The sequence below is a fragment of the Ahaetulla prasina genome, chromosome 5 (genome assembly GCF_028640845.1).
Source record: "Ahaetulla prasina isolate Xishuangbanna chromosome 5, ASM2864084v1, whole genome shotgun sequence".
In the NCBI taxonomy this organism is placed as follows: domain Eukaryota; kingdom Metazoa; phylum Chordata; class Lepidosauria; order Squamata; family Colubridae; genus Ahaetulla; species Ahaetulla prasina.
The window spans coordinates 22,478,624-22,497,772 of record NC_080543.1 but is presented as its reverse complement, the minus strand read 5'-3'; the positions used below and the strand labels follow the sequence as shown (position 1 = coordinate 22,497,772).

Here is a 19,149-nt window from a genome sequence, read left to right as displayed (position 1 = left end):
TTCAGACGCGCAAGCCTTGCTTGGACGCGCTAGTTCAACGCGTGAACCCAGCTTGCGGCTGACTCTTTGCCTGCCCGCCACCCCCTCGAGAGGAGAGAGCCTTCCCCTCGGCTTCGCCCTGCGCAGCCGGGCGGGGTGGGGGTTGTCTTTCCAAAGCCAGGCCTCGGGAGCTGGAGGAGCTCCGCCACCCGCCACGCTTCTCTTTTAAATTTGGCGACAGGCAAGGCGCACCTTCCCGCGGCGAGCACGTGACGGCCGCGAAGGCGCGGGAAGGCGGGCCAACAAGCGACCCGGGGAGGCAGGCAGGCAGGCAGGCAGGCGGCGGCAGCAGCATCGGCAGCAGCAGGGCCGGAGGAGGGAAGAAAGGGAGGCAGAGAAGGAGGGCAGCGGACGGAGGCGTCGCCTTTAAATGCTCTCAGCCGAGCGGCGGCGCGAAGGCAGCGCGCGTGGAGCCTCCGGGCGAGGGGAAGAGAATAATAATAATAAATATAAAAAAAAGCAAGCAAGCAAGCGCTTCGATGCGTCCTGGACCATGAGCAGCCCAGCCGGCTCCGTCGCCCTGTGGGCTTCCCTTGCCGTCTCTCCGCCGTCTCTCTGAAGCCCCGCTCCGGCTGATGCTTCCACCCCCGCCAGCATGTCCCGGCGAAAGATCTCCTCGGAATCCTTCAGCTCGCTCGGTTCGGACTATCTGGAGACCAGCCCGGAGGAAGAAGGCGAGTGCCCCGTGGCCAGGCTTCTCTGGAACGGCAGCCGGAGCCCCGCTGCCCAGTCCGGGGCTACCACTCCGGTCGCCACCGGTCCCCCGCCGCCGGAGTCTTTGGCAGCGGCGGCAGCGGCGGCGGCGGCGGGTCTCCCTGGCCCGGTTTCCGCGGGTTCCCGGAGGGCTCCTCGCAGAAGGCGGGTCAACCTCGACTCCCTGGGCGAGAGCATCAGCCGCCTCGCCGCCCCAACGGTAAATGCGCCTTTTATTACGATTATTGTTATTATTTTCTCGGGGGGGGGGGCGCCGCGATCGCTAGTGCGGGCAAGCCCAGGTGGGCAGGTAGAGAGGCAGGTAGAGAGGTAGGCAGGCAGGCGGGCGAGCCGGGTTTGGCGGGGATGCGTACGCGCCCATCGGGAAGAGGAGGCTGACCAGGGAGGTAAAGCCAAGACGGACCCTCCACCCGGCGGGCTTGTTTTGGGGCTGGCGGCTGGATACGCGGGGGTTTCAGAAGCAGCAGCCTCTGGGCGCCGTCGGGATCGCCCAACCTGGGCTGGCTGCGGAAGAGGAGCGCTCGACCTGCCGTAGACATCCCGGAGCACCCCGCCCCCCTCTTCGCCCACTCTTTCCCACGATGCGGGCTTTCAAAGCGCGGCCACAGGTTGTCCCCTTAACCCGCTCCCTGCGCCGCGGCTGAGCCTCCCACAATGACTTGAAGGGACTTCCTCTGGCTTGCAGATGTTTGGGCATGGCTCCTTCTGCAGATTCCCAGCAAAGTGCCCCCCCCCCACCCGCAGACCCTTCGAAGTGGCTCCGTTCAGAATTTAAGAGTTATTTCAGAGGATTCCCTTCTCATTTAGCCTCTGGTTTGCTTTATGGGATTTTTCCAAAGTCTGCCCCACTCCCACCTCCTATAACCTCATCTTTTCTTGTGGCATTTTCTTCGTTCCCAGCTCCAACTGCACAAGTTCCTTATGGAGGGGGGGAAAAAGGGAGGGGGGAATAAATGTCACTTTTTATTGACATCTTTTAATTGCAGTGTTCAGAAGACACCCAAGGTGAGGAGTGCAATGCTGCTTCTGGACTTATTCCAAAATATTTGATTCTTCTACTGCTCCCCTAACCATTCTAGTGGGATTATTCTCTTGAGAAATCTCCCACATAAGCCCTACAGGAAAAAAAAAACAGAATGAAAAGAAAGCCTGTAAGTTTGGATAGACTTTTTACTGAATACTTGTAGCACGGGAGTATTACTGTTTCATAGCCTCCCCCCACCCCAAGCTTCTATTCTGCACAGAATAGAAAGAAATCCAGAGAAATCTAGATAATGAAAAGCAGAATGCCTGTCCAGATAGGCCTTTGGTCCAGTCTACAGAGCTTTTCCCTTGGTCCTCCTTTGCTAAGACTCCCACTGGCCTGTGAATGGTAGTCCAACATTCCATTCTGATTCTCCTGTGACAAATATAATCTGACTCAGACAGTTTTGTTTATTGTCTTACCGAGCGGTAGTGTTCTTATGAGGACACTGAGAGAACATGGCTTAGATGTTTACTTCCCATGAATCATCTTCCAATAGAACGCAGTCCTTCTTTTCCTCTTTCCAAAGTTTATTTTCACTTCTTGGATCACACGGCTTGTTGTTTCCCATACTACTTATCAAAGATAACTTAAGACTTTTCTCTACCCAATTTCAGCCTTTATCCCATAATTGCTGCTTCCTGCTCATTTCCCCTTTCTCTCCAATCTTGGCTGCTAAGCCTTTCATTTATTGGTACATCCCATTCCAACAGAGATCTTGGAAGTACTCTCATTCAGCTTGATCCTTTCCAGCTGTGGAGTCTTGCACGGACTTCTACTCCTGACTGGAATTATATTTCTCCCCCTCCCCATCATTAGAAAAAGTCTAAAGATGGAAAAGTAATTTGTTTCCCTTTATCTCTTGGCTATTCCATATGGTTTCTGCCAAGCTGCTTTGAATTCTTTGTTTCTTCTAGGGAAAGAAATGGCCAAGTACAGCTTGGTTACATACTGCTTTGCTTTATGTAATAACATCAGTTTTGTCTGTATTCTCTAGAGATGTTCATTTGTCTTATGAGAAAAGTCCCATGCATAAGAAACTGCTCTTTGCTCTTTTAAATGCCATATACTAAACTTGTTCATTGCAACTCTTGTAATTTTGCTCAACAATATCTGATAATTCCCACCATTTTAGTCCAGCTATTGGTTATTTTTGTGGCTGCAAGACCATGTTACAAAAAGCCAGTATGATGACTTTAGAAATGCTGCTAGGAATCTCATCAAGATAGAAAAAAAACATAGGAAAGGTTCTATTTCCTAAGTGAGACATTATCTAGAACGCAGAAAAGGAAGGATCTAAGAAATTATCACGAAAGCTTTACAGGAAGGAGAGAAGGAAGGTCCTGATCTTAGATTCCTAAAACATGGAACTTAGAGGAGTTTTGGAAAGAGTCATTATTTGGAATGAGTAAATATTTATGCTCTTTACAACCAAATGCTGGAGTAAAATGCCAGTCAGTCTTTCCCCCCCAAAATAGTCTGTTTAATTCTCCCCTCCCTTTTGCTTTCAATCCCTTTTGGCAAAAGTTAGCTGATTTTCTGAGTCTGTTGAATGTGCTTTAATTCTCATTCAGTTCCTGTGGGGTTCTTCCTTGTGCTCTCTCTGTTCTGTTTGTGCGCACATAGAATATGTGTGTGTGTTTTTATGTGTGTGTGCACACATAGAATATGTGTGTGTGTTTATTGTATATATATGTATATGTTTGTGTGCATGTGTGTGTAAACCATCTATCTGTCTGTCCTTTCATTCATCCGTCCATGAATCCATGCATCCATTTATTCATCCATCCATCCATCCATCCATCCAGAATATAAGCAGCTGGAGAAAGGCAATTCGGAGCAGGGAACTGGGAAATGTTTCTGCAACATTTCTCCTAATAAGCACTATCACAAGAGCTAAAAATAAAATAGTTACGATTATATGGCACCTATACATAGTTCCAGAATCTGTTTTCAGTTATATAATTCATCCCTGGGATATGCCACTGCCTTCCTAGTAAAAGCCATTCTATCACTATTGCAAAGAGGCAGAACAAATGATAAAGCTATGGGAATCAGTTTAATACTGGTTGCCTGTAGTCATCAGGACAGGGACCAGATTAGCCCCAGTTTAATGTCTCTCTCCACCCCATAGTTGGCATACCCTTTTATGCTATATTACTGAGAAATCCGCCTTTACTGTAGTTGAAGAATATTCAACAGTTTCTTGGCTTGAAAGGAATGTGAAACCAACCATACTCGAGTAATGGTATATATTTTGATGCTCTGTCAATGAAAATGAAAACCTCTTTAGATATTTGCTTAGAAAGACTGGAGAATGTCATATTTGATACGGATGTACACTGCATCCATCATCTTCCATTTTATTTTGTGAAGCTTATTGCATAATATTTAATGAATATGTTAAAGGTGAAATTAGGACCTGTGAAAACTTTGGATCAATTTCAGTCGGGTTTAAGGGTTTTTAAAAAAAATAAATAATCTATGCAATAGCGATACATGTTGATTGGTTGTGTCCAGAAGTGTAAACGTGACTCTCCCCTGCAGTGTTTGGGTTTTCACATTATTGAACATTGCATAGTCTTTTTATGACCAACAGATCTGAGATATTTACTGTAAGAGGATCACTGATCATTCAATCTATTTTAGAATGGTTCATGTTGGAGGTAGTAAAATCATGTGGGTGTCCAAATTTTTCTTTTGAACATGGATAGAAGCCATTATATATTCCTGTATGGGTCAGACGCCAACAGTAACAAGTTGGTAGCTTAATTTTAATTTCTGACTTCAGACAGACGTATAGTAAATTAGATCACCTTTATTCCCTTCCCTTCAAATATAATGGCATTTACCCTGAAGTTTATTTTTAATTTTGACTTTTAATGGAATATTTTTAGATGAGCTTCAAAAAAACAAAAAAACAAAATCATGAAAATTTTCATGCGGTTAAATTTGGATAGTCCCGTGTGGAGTGTGATTTGGCAAAAAGATATTAGAAATATTTTTAATGCTAGATATTGGAAGTATTTTTTCAGAAAAGTTGTAGGCAGAATAGATGCATGCATGCTATTTCTGCTAGAGTTGAGAAGTTGCTGTATAAAACAGGCTTATATACTATGGGCTAACTTATTGCTTGTAGGTGATAGGAATCTGTGTGATTTGTCAACTGTAACCAGCCTCCCGATATTTCGAAAAGATTTGTATCTGAACTTGGTTGCATTGTTAGACTATCAAAGGAAAGGGTTCCGTTTTGCTTTTGACATTTTCATTTTATTCATGATGACAAGTTTATATTCAGTAGGGTACATCAGGAAAGATAAAGAGAATTACCAATGGGTTGAAGAGAAAGATAATTTTCTTTATCCGCCTATTAAGCATAAATAGAATTTCATTAATTTATTCCCCAATTTCTGCATAGGCAGACCCGGGGCTGATGTTACAATATTAGATGAAGAATCCCAACTGACCTTTGTCATATTTTTTGAAAAATAATTAAATTGCTTAATAAAGCAATGGCATAATTTTAGTGATTTTTGAACAGCACATTTAAAGAGATTTGAAGAAACATATTGTATTATTTCAAGCTCTCTAGCACTTCCAGATTTAGCAATTATATTTTCACACTTTGGGGGATCATTAAATTAATTGTAACAAGATGATTTTAGATGTAGATTTTCAGATTCTGGGGAATATTTATATTTTACTGGTTATCTGACAAAACAAGCACAGATTAAGTTAGGAGAATTAGATTAATAGTTGTGGTGTCTTAGTCATTTTCTTCTTCTACTTCTTAGATTATAAATTGATTTTTCACATTGAAACTGAAACCACAGATTCTTATAGCCATTCTGTACAAGTCATTACTATAAAGTATTAGCTATTGCAGCTCTCTGTCACTAGAAAGATTTTATGGTACAGTTTTTCATTACATTTAATAATAAATATTTTTTTAGTCCATTCATGTCTTAAAATTGCTTTATACGCTTAATGTAATTGTGAATGTCTAAAGCAGGGGTGTCAAACTCAATGTCTGGGGGCTGGATCCGGCCTGCTGGTTGCTTAGATCTGGCTCATGGGACTGTCCTGGAAACAACAGTGGCTCTGTTTTCGCTGGCAGAGTGCTTGGGCCACCATAGGCGCTCCCGACACGAGTGACGTTGAGCTGGCCACACACACACTGGCTATGCCTACCCCAGCCCCCCCCCAGACCAAAAGCAACCCTGATGCGGTCCTCAATGAAATCGAGTTTGACACCCCTGGCCTAAAGAATAGAATAGAATAGAATAGAATTTTTATTGGCCAAGTGTGATTGGACACACAAGGAATTTGTCTTGGTGCATATGCTCTCAGTGTACATAAAAGAAAAGATACGTTCATCAAGGTACAACATTTACAACACAATTGATGATCAATATATCAATATAAATCATAAGGATTGCCAGCAACAAGTTATAGTCATACAGTCATAAGTGGAAAGAGATTGGTGATGGGAACTATGAAACGATTAATAGTAGTGCAGATTCAGTAAATAGTTTGACAGTGTTGAGGGAATTATTTGTTTAGCAGAGTGATGGCCTTCGGGAAAAAACTGTTCTTGTGTCTAGTTGTTCTGGTGTGCAGTGCTCTATAGCGTCGTTTTGAGGGTAGGAGTTGAAACAGTTTATGTCCAGGATGCGAGGGATCTGCAAATATTTTCACGGCCCTCTTCTTGATTCGTGCAGTATACAGGTCCTCAATGGAAGGCAAGTTGGTAGCAATTATTTTTTCTGCAGTTCTAATTATCCTCTGAAGTCTGTGTTTTTCTTGTTGGGTTGCAGAACCGAACCAGACAGTTATAGAGGTGCAAATGACAGACTCAATAATTCCTCTGTAAAAAGTAAGCCATTTTTAGTATTATTTGCCACCCAAAATTAAAAAATAAAGAGTCAAGATGCAAGTTGTGATCTTGCTTTAAAGTGCAAGCATCAGCCTAGGTTATATATTTCGGAAATTTGTGGTTTGTAGCGAAGAGTAAGTAGCTAATTTTGGACCGTGTAAAATGATGGAGAAACAAGAGAAGGAAAATTCAACTTGCGTTTGTTCGTGGCTTGATGTTATGTAGAAATTGAGCTAATAAATTTGCAACAGAGGTATGATTTGAACTGAGCGCTTCTTAGTTAGTAATTCAATTATTTAGTCAGTACGTAAGTTGTCATAGGTAATGTGAAATCCTGGCTGATTTATGCTACGCACTGAAACTTCCCCTTTGGGTTTACAAGTTCAACTCAGTGGAAATAACTTGTAAATGAATGTACTGAGGATTACATATAATAGCTTTGGGAGTTAAATATTGGTTGAAGAGGACAGTCGAAGTTTGAACTGCCTCCTAAATATGTTGATTTGATGTAAGCTCCAATGTATTTAATGTAGGTTATTTCCAGTCATGCAAAAATAGAATCACAAGTAATTCTGTTTATAAAAAGAAAGTCTTTTAAATTTAGAAGGCAGCATATCTACTATGAAGTGAATTCTATTGACCACAATAGGATTTTCTTTTGAGTACACATGTTTAGGATTGGGTCCAAAGTTGCCTTGATATATTAAGGACAAACAGATATTTTGTGGGTCTGGAAAATTGAGGGGGGGGTTTTTAAATTATTTGCATGGCTAATTCTCGAGAGTGGAACTATGAGAAAATTATCCTGGATTCACAAAAGAAGGAGACACATCCAAAGTATATTTCAGTATTTCAAGTTACCAGAGAACCACTTTTCATTCATAGCAGCAAAACCACTTTAACAAATATTATCTTAGGTTTCCTGTATTTCACTTCTTGGCCGTTGATTTCAGTGAACAGAACAATAATAGGGGGAAAAAATCATACGAGCATGGTAGGAAAACAGGGCAGACACCTTAAACATTCTGCCCTTATTGGGTTTTCCAGATATCTGCCTTGATATAGACACATAATGGGACATGTTGGTGTAATAATCTGTGCAAGACCATATTTCTGGTGAGATCCAATAACATAAGTGTGCACATTTAATGTGGAATATCCCAGTTTCTAGGAGGTTGATCCAGCTGGCCAGCAGCAGCGTGAGCAACAGTACATTATGTGAGTTGCAGGGCAGGAAGTAAACTCTGTTTATATTTCTCAATGCACATAAAGCAATTGTATTTAGGTTGGAAAACTCTAGATGACAAGAAAGGATTAATGAATTTCTTTGCAGCTCAGATACGGTAACTCCAGTTATATTATATGGGCCACGGTGGCGCAGTGGTTAGAGTGCAGTACTACAGGCTACTTTGCTAACTGCCGGCTGCCTGCAATTTGGCAGTTCAAATCTCACCAGGCTCAAAGTTGACTCAGCCTTCCATCCTTCCAAGCTTGGTAAAATGAGGACCCAGATGGTTGGGGGTCTGTAAACATGCTGACTCTGAAAACTGCTTAGCAAGGGCTGTAAAGCACCGTGAAGTGGTATATAAGTCTAAGTGCTATTGCTATTGCTATCAATGTTAGTACAGGTAGTTCTCAATTTACAATAGTTCATTCAGTGACTGTTCGAAGTTACAACAGCACTGAAAAAAGTAGCTTATGACCATTTTTCACACTTATGACCATTGCAGCATCTCCATGGTCATGTGATTGACATTTGGATGCTTGACAACTGACTCACATTTTTGATGGTTGCAGTGTCCCGGGGTCATGGGATCACCTTTTAAAACCTTCTAACAAGCAAAGTCAATGGGGAAACCAGATTCACTTAACAACTGTGTTACTAATTTTATCACATAACAGATGTGGCAAGAAAAATCATAAAAGGGGGCAAAACTCATTTAACAAATTTCTCACTTAACAAGATCAATTTTGGGCTGAATTGTGGTCGTAAGTATAGGATAACCTGTATCTGAGGTTAAAGATGAACCATAAGCAAAAACACAAATTAATATGTTTTGGTTTTATTTGCCCACCTTCCTTAACATTGCACCCTTCAATAGAGGTGAGCAACCAAAACAGTGAGTAATTTTTGTATCAATGAATTAATCGATAAATTTCTGGAACGTATATAGCTGTAGCATTTAGACTTATATACCGCCTGACAGTGCTTTGTAGCCCTCTCTAAGCGGTTTACACTGTCAGCCTATTGCCCTCAACAATCTGGGTCCTCATTTTACCCACCTCAGAAAGATGGAAAGCTGAGTCATCCTTGAGCCGGTGTGGCTCAAAATGCCAAATTTCAGACAGCTGGCAGTCCGCAGAAGTAGCCTGCAGTACTGCATTCTAACCACGGCTCCTGTAGAATATAAATTACATTCAGAAGTGTTGAAGCTGAAAAGGAATCTCTATTATGGTCTTTTTTAAGATAAGATTTTGTTGCCTTTGTTTCTGATCATCTAACTTTACAATCAGATTTAATAGCACAGATTTTAGCAGCGCAGTATTATGTGGCAATTTTCCATTGGATTTCTCATTTAGGACTTTTGTAACATTCCAAAGAAGTTGAATCCTGGTTTTGGGTGCAAAACAGTTCATGAAATCAAGAGATGCTTGATGGTATGTGTGAACTAGTTCTAAACTGTGGATCAGTGCTTTCTGTCAATCACGGTAGTGCTCATGGAAAAGATTCATTCTTGGCTGAATGTAGAATCTTTAGATTTTTCCACCTGACATTCTCACTTAATTTGATGGAAAAGCTACAATTCTTTATACAGGAGATGTTTTCATGAGTGAATATCGGATCCTTTTGCCAGATATAAACTGATTTAAGATCTCATTTGGACTATCTGGGTTTGATTATGCAATATCTGGCACAATTACTTGCATCCTCTTCCTGATATAGAATGTTATGGAAAGAATAGAAAGAAATAGTGAACCAACTTTTCTGATAACAAAGTAGACATAGTTAAATGTTGTTTACATTTAGATTTCATTATTGTAAATCCAGACATTAGAATAGAATAGAATAGAATTTTTTATTGGCCAAGTGTGGCCAAGGAATTTTATTGGCCAAGTGTGGCCAAGGCATATGCTCTCAGTGTACATAAAAGAAAAGATACGTTCATCAAGAATCATAAGGTACAACACTTAATGATAGTCATAGGGTACAAATAATCCAGCCATTATACCTCTGTACGTTTCTATCCTAGCAAATAGAACATGCTTCTATTGATCGTTGATTGTTCTGCAAATTTCCATGTCGCCTGTTCTTTGTTCTTTAAACTTTTCACTCTTTACAGGATCTTATCAGCTGCATCCAACCATGACTTTCTCAGTCTTTCTTTTCATCACAGCTCACTCATTCTTCATGTATTTGTTTTGTGATGCATTGCTCATTCATACTCCCTCGATGACCAAACCATCTCACTGTACTTGTTTTGTACTGGCCGTACACTTCTGTATTCCATCTACATTAATTCATTTACATCAGTGTTTCCCAATCTTGGTAAATTGAAGGCGAGTGAATTTCAACTCCCAGAATTGTCAGCAACGGCTATGCTGGCTGTGGAATTCTTAGAGTTGAAATCCATATAAAGTACCTGGAAATGGCTAAGATTGGGAAACCCTGAAATACAGGTAGTTTTTGACTTACAACCACAATTGGAACCAGAATGTCCAAAGAGCCACGGTGGTGCAGTGGATAGAGTGCACTACTTGCAGGCTATTTCTGCTGATCTCAGGCTGCCAGCAGTTTGGCAGATCAAATCTCACCAGGCTGAAGGTTGACTCAGCCTTCCATCCTTCTGAGGTGGGTAAAATGAAGACCCAGATTGTTGGGGGCAAAAGGCTGACTCTGTAAACCACTTAGAAAGGGCTGTAAAGCACTGTGAAGCAGTATATAATGTCTTATATACTCTGTTGTTAAGTGAGTTTTTATGCCAACGTTGTTAAGTGAATCACTGCAGTTGTTAAATGAGATGTATGGTTATGAAATGAGTTCAGTTTGCTTCATTCACTTTGCTTGTTGGAAGCCAACTGGGAAAGTTGCAAATTGCAATCTCATGATTCTGGAATGTTGCCACCATCATATATGCATGCCAGTTGACAAAATCTAAATTTTAATCATGTAACCATGGAAATGCTGTGATAGTTGTAAATGTGAGGACTGGTCATAAGGCACTTTTTTCAGTTCCAGTGTAACTTCAAATGGTTTCTAAATGAATGGTTTAAGTAGAGTACTGTTCTTCTCAAGTAATGATAAGCCGCTTACTTGCAAGTAAAAAGTAACCCTTTTCAAAATAGGGCAGGAACAGTCTTTTATTCACGTGGATAAACAAAAAGCAAACATTATTAGTCCCAACAGATCTGGCCAAGAAATTGCTTGCTGTATCCTAAATGGTGAATGGTTGTCTGCAACAACTGGCCACACCCACACCCCTACTATTTATTTCCCAGCCAGGGAAGGGCTGGCTAACGTCCATGTCTGCTTTTCCTTGAGAGCCAGCTTATTGTTTTCCATTGCTCTCCTTCCCTCTTGTTGTGTCTTGCCCGCCCTCAGAGCAGCCGGGGCCTTCTTACCTGCTCCCGAACACTGAGGAATGTATGCCTCCCGGCCCCAGTCCTGGCTCCATGCCCACACAAACTGCAGAAGAAGGAGCATCTCCCTGCCCCAGCCCTGACTCCATGCCCAGGCAAACGGAGCAGCTAGACCCCTCCCCCTCCTCCACAGCAGGTGAGCCTGAGGAGGGTTTACTCCCAACAACAGCTGATTGGAGTGACCCTCGCATCAGAAGATTGGAGAGGCAGAGGCAACAGAAGGAAGGGAGGGGCAGGCCTTAATGAGTGCTGAGTCATGGAGCCACACCCCATGGCCTATATAAAGGATCTACTTTCTGGCAGTCTCTGAGTCAGGCAAAAGTCGAACTTATCTTGCTGAAGTCACTTACTGGTCTCCTGCCTGCTCTGAGGACTTTGCTAGGACTTTGGGCAGAGCTGCAGAGGCAAGCCTGATTCGGATTTCCCTGACCCAGCCGTCAGCGGAGGAGTGGGACACGACACCTCTCTGTGCATACGTGCATCTGGGATGGGCCCACGTCTGTTCCTCCCCCTCACTCAGCTCAGGTCCTGAAGACAGCTGCCTCTCCACTCTGCCTCTGCCTCTGATGCTGTTTCCTTATCAGAGCCTTTCAAAGGCTCTGAAGCCGGCCTCAACCTCCTCCCTCATCTGACTCTACTGCTACCTTTATTCTTTGCGAGAGACTACATGTTACCTTTCCCCCAGTATTTTTCTATATTAAAATAACTGCATTTATTTCCTCTTCTTTAATAAAACTTTCGACCATAAATTCATCTACTTTTGCTTAGCTTTCCCCATTTATAAATTACTAGCAATCATCCAGTCCATTTACTCTTGTCAGATCCAACCACATTGGCTTTTAATACATCAGTTTTCTGATTATATTCCTCAGAGTATCATGCTGCAAATTGACTTCTTAGCCAAAAATGTATATTGTCTACGTACAAAAGTACATGCACATACACATCCCAACTAGTCAACTTATAACTTAATTACAAGTATTTCTTATGTATTCATATAAATACTAAACCAAGGAGCCAATGCACCTCCTTGCATTACTCTGCTTAGTGTTCAATTATTTCTTAAGCAATTCATTTATTCTTGCATATGCTTTGCTTTCTTCTTAACCTCCTTCCCACCACCACTTTTACCATCTTTCAGCATCATATTCATGTAAAACATTCCATAAGTCAAGCTTAGGTACTTTATTAAATGATTCCTGGAAATGAACAAAAATAAAATAGCATTCCAATTTTGGTGATTGACACTCTTTGTAAGTTTTTGATCACATCTTCCAGGCCACACTTTTTTTAAAAAAAACCTGATCCCTTTGTAGTTTCTACAGTCACTCTTTCAAGCTTTCGCTTTTTACAGTACAAGAAAAAATAATGTCATTCTTAACATAACATAACATCAGAGTTGGAAGGGACCTTGGAGGCCTTCTAGTCCAACCCCCTGCCCAGGCAGGAAACCCTACACCATCTCAGTCAGATGGTTATCCAACATTTTCTTAAAAATTTCCAGTGTTCTTCCAATCCTCTGGAAAGAAACCTTCTTCACATATATGTTAAGCAAGTCACACAGCTACGACAAGGATACCGCTTCTATATTTTATGATTTCTCCTGTTACAGTTGTCTACATTGGCAACTTTTATCGTTTTCAACATGTTCTGAGCACTTACGACTTTTTTCCTTGATTTTTTTTTTCTTGGACATCAACATTCGTAACAATTGGTTCAATCCAGTGGTGGGTTTCTGCCAATTTGCACTGGTTCGGGGGAACCAGTAGCGGCGGCGGAGGGAGGCTCCACCCACCCGCCTGGACATCATCATGGACACTCTGTGCATGCGCAGAAGCACCGCACATGAGCACAGTCCTAAACCGGTAGCGAAGGTAAGTGAAACCCACTACTGGTTTAATCATACTGTTTGACATATCACTATTGGCATATCTATCACTATTCTCCCAGCATTTCCTTATTCCCTTGGTATCCCAAATACTTTCATCCCTTTTAAATTTTACTTCTATTTTCCATTGTTGAGGTTTCTAGTTTAGCACCAGTCGCTCACACTTCCAGAACAATTTTTTCCATTTCCATCAAAATTAAGCCCCATTTTCTCTGCCTCTTTTAATATCAACTGTTCCATGGTCTCCTTGACTACACTATTCACAACTGTGTCTACAGTCATTATGTAATACCTTTCTCCCATCTCTTTTTGCAGCAAACCTTTATTTTTGTATTAATTTTTTCCCTCAATCACTACTTCTTTCATTTCTTCATGTTATCAAGCACCCCTTTTCATACTTCCTACACGCTTAAGTGGCATTTTGAAACGTACAGTAATTATTTTCATTCGGTTCCATTTCTACATCTTCTTTTCTTACATCCACACTCTATTTATTTTTTGGGGAGATAAATTTATCTTCCAAGAAATTTTTATATTAGTTTCATTTCTTTCATTTCTGTGACAGACTACAGTAAGCAGCAGCATCTTAAGGAGGGGGGGGCACTTTCCAAGCAGGGGAGGGGGGTGAGACTAGAGATAGCACAATCCAGAACTGGATTGTAGGAAGGGAGATAGATCTAGGGTAGTCATTTCCCAGAATATCTCAGGGTATATTCATTACCTTGGGGCAGTATAGGTTTATTCTGGCAAAATTCTGTCTATACTCTATACAGTGTAAGCAAATAGAGCTGGACTTTGGCTGGATTTTGAGTTGCTATTGGGCTAGCTTGACAATTTCTTACCTTTCCTTCCAGGTCCATTTTTTCCATGATTTCTTCTTGATACTTCTAATAATTGTCTGCCCCACATTTAGAACATCCCATCATCCTTCTATTATCCACTAATTGTCTCAATCCTTCATCTTAATGTGATCAAATGGTGATTTTGTTTTAGAGTTATATCCATTCCTTTTCCTTATCTTCCTTGAGGGAAAGGCTAGATCCTCCAGCCATAAAAGAGATACCTATGCAGTTCCTTCTCAAAGGGCTGATGTTAAATCCAATAATCCTGAACAATTTTAATCTAGTATTCAGCCTTCTTTTTACAGGAAATTTCTTGAGAAGATAGTTGAACAGCAACCTCCAAAATTCTTGGAGAAAATGGACTATCTGGAACTGTTTCAGTAGGGATCCAGATTCCAGACCAAGGCAGAGTAGAGTATATGGTCAACATTAATCCCATTTGTTGATGAACTTGGTGGAGCTAGGATGTAAGTGATGGGTCAATCCTGGTTCTCCTTGGTTTCTCAATGATATGGTTGATCATGGTATCCTTCTGGACCAGCTGTGAGGACTGGCATAAGGCAGCATAGTAATTCTCCATCTTTTTCTGCAATTGATGTAAGTGTTGACAGATAGGGAGAAATCAAGCTTTAACTCTGCACTTGTGGTGTGCCTCAGGGCTTGAAGCTCTCACTCTTTCCACTTAACATCTACATATCAGTTTAGGATTTGGTAAAATCACTATGCTGTTAAGACCTAATTATACATCACAACCTTGGACTGTCCAAGTGATGCTGATGATGTTCTAGAACAGGGGTCTCCAACCTTGACAACTTTAAGACTTGTGGACTTCAACTCCCAGAATTGGGAGTTGAATATTCTGGGAGTTGAAATCCACAAGTCTTAAAGTTGCCAAGGTTGAAGACTCCTGTTCTAGAAGAACAGACTCAGGCTCAGTTCTGACAAGATCAAATAGCTGTGGCTATTTGAGGCTTTTGGTCCTGAAGACTTTTCATAACTAGTCTTGTATGGAGAAGCACCTCTGCATTTAAGAGTGATATTCAGTCTGTGGATTTTCTCAAAGAACAGATGGCATTGTAGGCCAAGAGCACTTTTGCACCAAGTCTTTAGTCATTTGAAGCTATCACACCATACTTTTCACGTAGTAGGATAAAAAAAGTGCAGACTCCTGAGATCTTTCTCCTCAGGTAACATTCCTTTTAATAGTACAGTAAAACCAGTATTAGTCCATTTGGTCCGTTTGAACACAAACATAATAAAACCCATTCCCCACCCAAACATTTATTTATTTATTTATTATTTATATTTCTATACCGCCCTTCTCTGAAGACTCAGGGAGGTTTACAGCCAGAATAAAATAATTACACAAAAGTTAAAAAACAGAATAAATCTTTAAAAATCTAATTCAATTGGCCGAAATTTAAAAACAGTAAAATAAAATTGTAAAAAACAAGCCCCAATAAAACCCCCGTTAAAATTACCATTAGGCCTGCTCTGCTCGATGAAACAAAAAAGTCTTGAGCTTGCGCTTAAAGGTCCGGAGGTCAGGGAGTAGACGGAGCCCCAAAGGTAGTTCATTCCACAGGGCAGGTGCCCCCACAGAGAATGCTCTTCCCCTGGGAGTCACCAGCCAGCATTGCTTAGCTGACGGCACCCTGAGGAGGCCCTCCCTGTGAGAGCGCACAGGTTGATGGGAGGTTGTTTGTGGCAGTAGGCAGTCCTGTAAATAACCTGGTCCCAAGCCATGGAGCGCTTTAAAGGTGATAACCAACACCTTGAATTGCACCCGGAAGACCACCGGCAACCAGTGCAGGCTGCGTAGGAGAGGTGTTATATGGGAGCTACGAGATGCTCCCTCTATCCCCCGCGCAGCCTCATTCTGTACCAATTGGAGCCTCCTGGTGCTCTTCAAGGGGAGCCCCATGTAGAGAGCATTGCAGTATTCAATGGGGAGCCCCATGTAGAGGAGCCCCATGTAGAGAGCATTGCAATCCAGGCGGGAGGTAACGAGGGCATGAGTGACCGTGCATAAAGAATCCCGGTCCAGGAAGGGACGCAACTGGTGAATCAGGCGTACCTGATAAAAAGCTCCCCTGGCGACGGCCGTCAAGTGCTCTTCTAGCGACAGCCGTACATCCAGGAGAACGCCTAAGTTGCGAACCAACTCCCTGGGGGCCAATGACTCGCCCCCCACAGTCAGCGATGGGACCAGCTGACTGTGCCGGGACGCTGGTATCCACAGCCATTCCATCGTGGATGGGTTGAGTCGAAGCCGGTTCTTCCCCATCCAGACCCATACAAACATATTTATGCTATTCCATGTCAGCTAGAATCTCTGACTTCAATGCAGTCAATATTCTGTTACCTACACCTCATCAGTTTGAAGTTATAAACAGTATACCAATAGAGACTCAGAAAGTTCTGATTCCAACACTTTCATTAAATCCCAAGCAAAGATTTTATGAGGGAACTACTATACTCTCTGGGGCTTAAAACAATCAGGAGATTGGGACAGTCAAGAGTTCTGGCAGAAGGATATGGAAGAGCATAAGAAAACAACAACAACATTTGCATACTTGCAATAATTCATCTTAAAGTAGTTCTAAATTATTGAGTGATTGATGAAGAAAATAGATATTTCTCTCATTTTGGGGGGAGAGATAGCTTACTGGAAATTAGAAATCATATTTCACATTGTATTACTTTTGACATGACATTTGATATTGTCAGCATTTGCGAAAACCTGTATATCACATGACTACGCAGACAATTCTGCAAAGACAAGTATTAATTGGCAATGAAAAATAGACTCTATGCAAATTGTATCTTTACCATTACAAGTCCAAAATGGCTGGCAAGAATTCATTCCCCGTAGCAAAAATAAAAATAAAAATGTCATTGTGCTGACATTATTTGAATATCTGTAACGTAAACAAATAATTTTTGAATATAAAATAGAATCAATCACAAAGATGCCATTTAACATTAAAACCACAGTAAAAAATTGCAATGTGATTTTGCACGACAAAAAATTATTGTTCCAGATTATGATCTTTAAATAATGCTAATTCATAGATATGAAGTGCAGTTTTTTTGATCCACATTTCTAAATACTTTGACTTAATGTGATGAAAAATGTGAGTAGCACATTTCTCCAAATCATGCCATGTCTATCTGTCTCTCCGCCTGCCCGCCCATCCATCCATCCATCCATCCATCCATCCATCCATCCATCCATCTATCTATCTTCCACCTTTATTATTTTTACAAATAACTCAGACTGATGAACACACCTTTCTGATCTTATTTTTTCCCACAACAATCCTGGCCATGGTTATCCAGATAGCGTTCATGGCTAAGGAGGGACTAGAACTCACGGTCTCCTGCACTCTAGCCTGGTGTCTTAACCACTAGACCAGACTGGCTCTATTTTGTATTTATTGCATGAGTTTTTATTTTGGAAGACTCATGTGAGTATTAAAGAGAATAGATTTTGTCTGAGTACGTATGAAACTGAAATTGAGTGCAAATAAATGAAGTCATCAATCTGTACTAATTCATTATAAGAGCTGCTTTTAAAGATTTTTTTTGTCCACAAAATAAAATTTGAGTTGAAAAATAAACCTCAGCTTTGAACTGAAGCTAAAGATTGATCATCTTGCATTAACATCTAATTAAATAACTGATCCTTTCATTATTCATGACTGCTCACTTTGGCATGTTCTTCTTTGGTTCACATCATAAAGTACCACAAAGCAGAAAACTTCTGTGGTTATTGGGGGAAAAAAATAGTGAGCTCAGCCTATTTAGTTATAGCAGTATACACCATATAATCTGAATTGTGTGGTGTCACAATACATTTATCTTCCTGCAGAAAATTGTTTCCCTCTCAACTACTTGTTTCACTAATTTTACCTTTGCCACTTTGGTTATATTAGCCAAATTTAATTAAATTCTTGATTCCAGTATAAATCATGATGACGGCTCAGTGTTTGAAATCTATTTCTCTCTCTTTCTCTCCCTCCCTCTCTCCCGCCCTCTCTTTCGTCTCTGTCTCTGTCAGTCTGTCTGTCTCTCTCACTCACTCACTCACTCTCTCTCACATATGCACACATTGAAACAGACAGCTTTTTGAAATTAAGAAACTGGATGTCTGGAGTAGAGTGAAATTCAGTAAAGATCAACATTGATTGGCATCAATGGGACGGTGGTAAATAATTTTGAACATATCGCTCATGATGGGAACAGATTATCGGCCTGATATTTTTTTAAAATTTTAACTACAGCATGTAGGACCTAGCCCTGAATGTGAACAGATCAACATATTAAACCTGCCAGTTTTACTCGGCATGATTCATTCTATTATGTTTATCTTTATTTACGATATCATCAGTGAGTCTTTGATACAGGACATGTGGTGGTTGGGTCAAGTCTTTGATGTAGAAATTTTTTTTTCTTAACTGCCATGTAGGCTTGTTCAAGCTACTACAAGTCCTTCTAGAATGATTTCATTTAGTTAACTCAAAATCTCTGTCACACAAAACTTGCTTTTAGGGCTGTGAGAGTATGTTTGGAATTGATCATACTGATTTTTTTTAAAGGCATTGCTTCTGCATGCTGCCTTGCCTTTAGATACTCTGACTAAGACAATGGTCAGAGGCCTTGCCTCTCCTTTTATCTTAACAATTTTTCTAGGAAGCGAGTCAAAGTGGAACATACATCTGTTAACTTTTATAACAGGATGGTGGAAAACCTAGGGATAGCTAGCATTAAGCACATCCGACTAAGCTTGGTCAGGTGGCCATGTTATTGTTACAGTATTCTGTGCCTTGTTCAGGCTCACCTTGTGTTTCTGATATCGTGTTTCATGGCATTTTGCAAATCCAGAAAATGGGTTAATTCTGCAACCAGGTCATGCACCAGTTATTAGCGCAACATGCAGCTTTGAACAAGCATTTGCCTGGGTAGAAAAATAACATTTTAACCATCCCTTAATTATTATTATTATTATTATTTTATTAATAAGTGAAGTTATTTATGAAGTTATGGCAAGTACCTCCCTTCTCCAATTTCCCCCCACAACAACAGCAACTCTGTGAGGTGATATCAACTGAGAGAGAATGTCTGG

At 41.1% G+C, this 19,149-nt stretch overlaps 1 protein-coding gene across 1 annotated transcript in view; it reads left to right on the top strand.

The window, feature by feature from the left end:
• The first annotated feature begins 203 nt into the window (after positions 1–203).
• The window catches only part of GUCY1A2 (guanylate cyclase 1 soluble subunit alpha 2), a 217,212-nt gene continuing 198,266 nt past the window's right edge, over positions 204–19,149 (top strand). Inside the window, exon 1 of the mRNA XM_058184553.1 lies at positions 204–952. Coding sequence (XP_058040536.1) covers positions 635–952 — 318 coding nt within the window. The 5' untranslated portion in view covers positions 204–634. The remainder of the gene's footprint in view (positions 953–19,149) is intronic.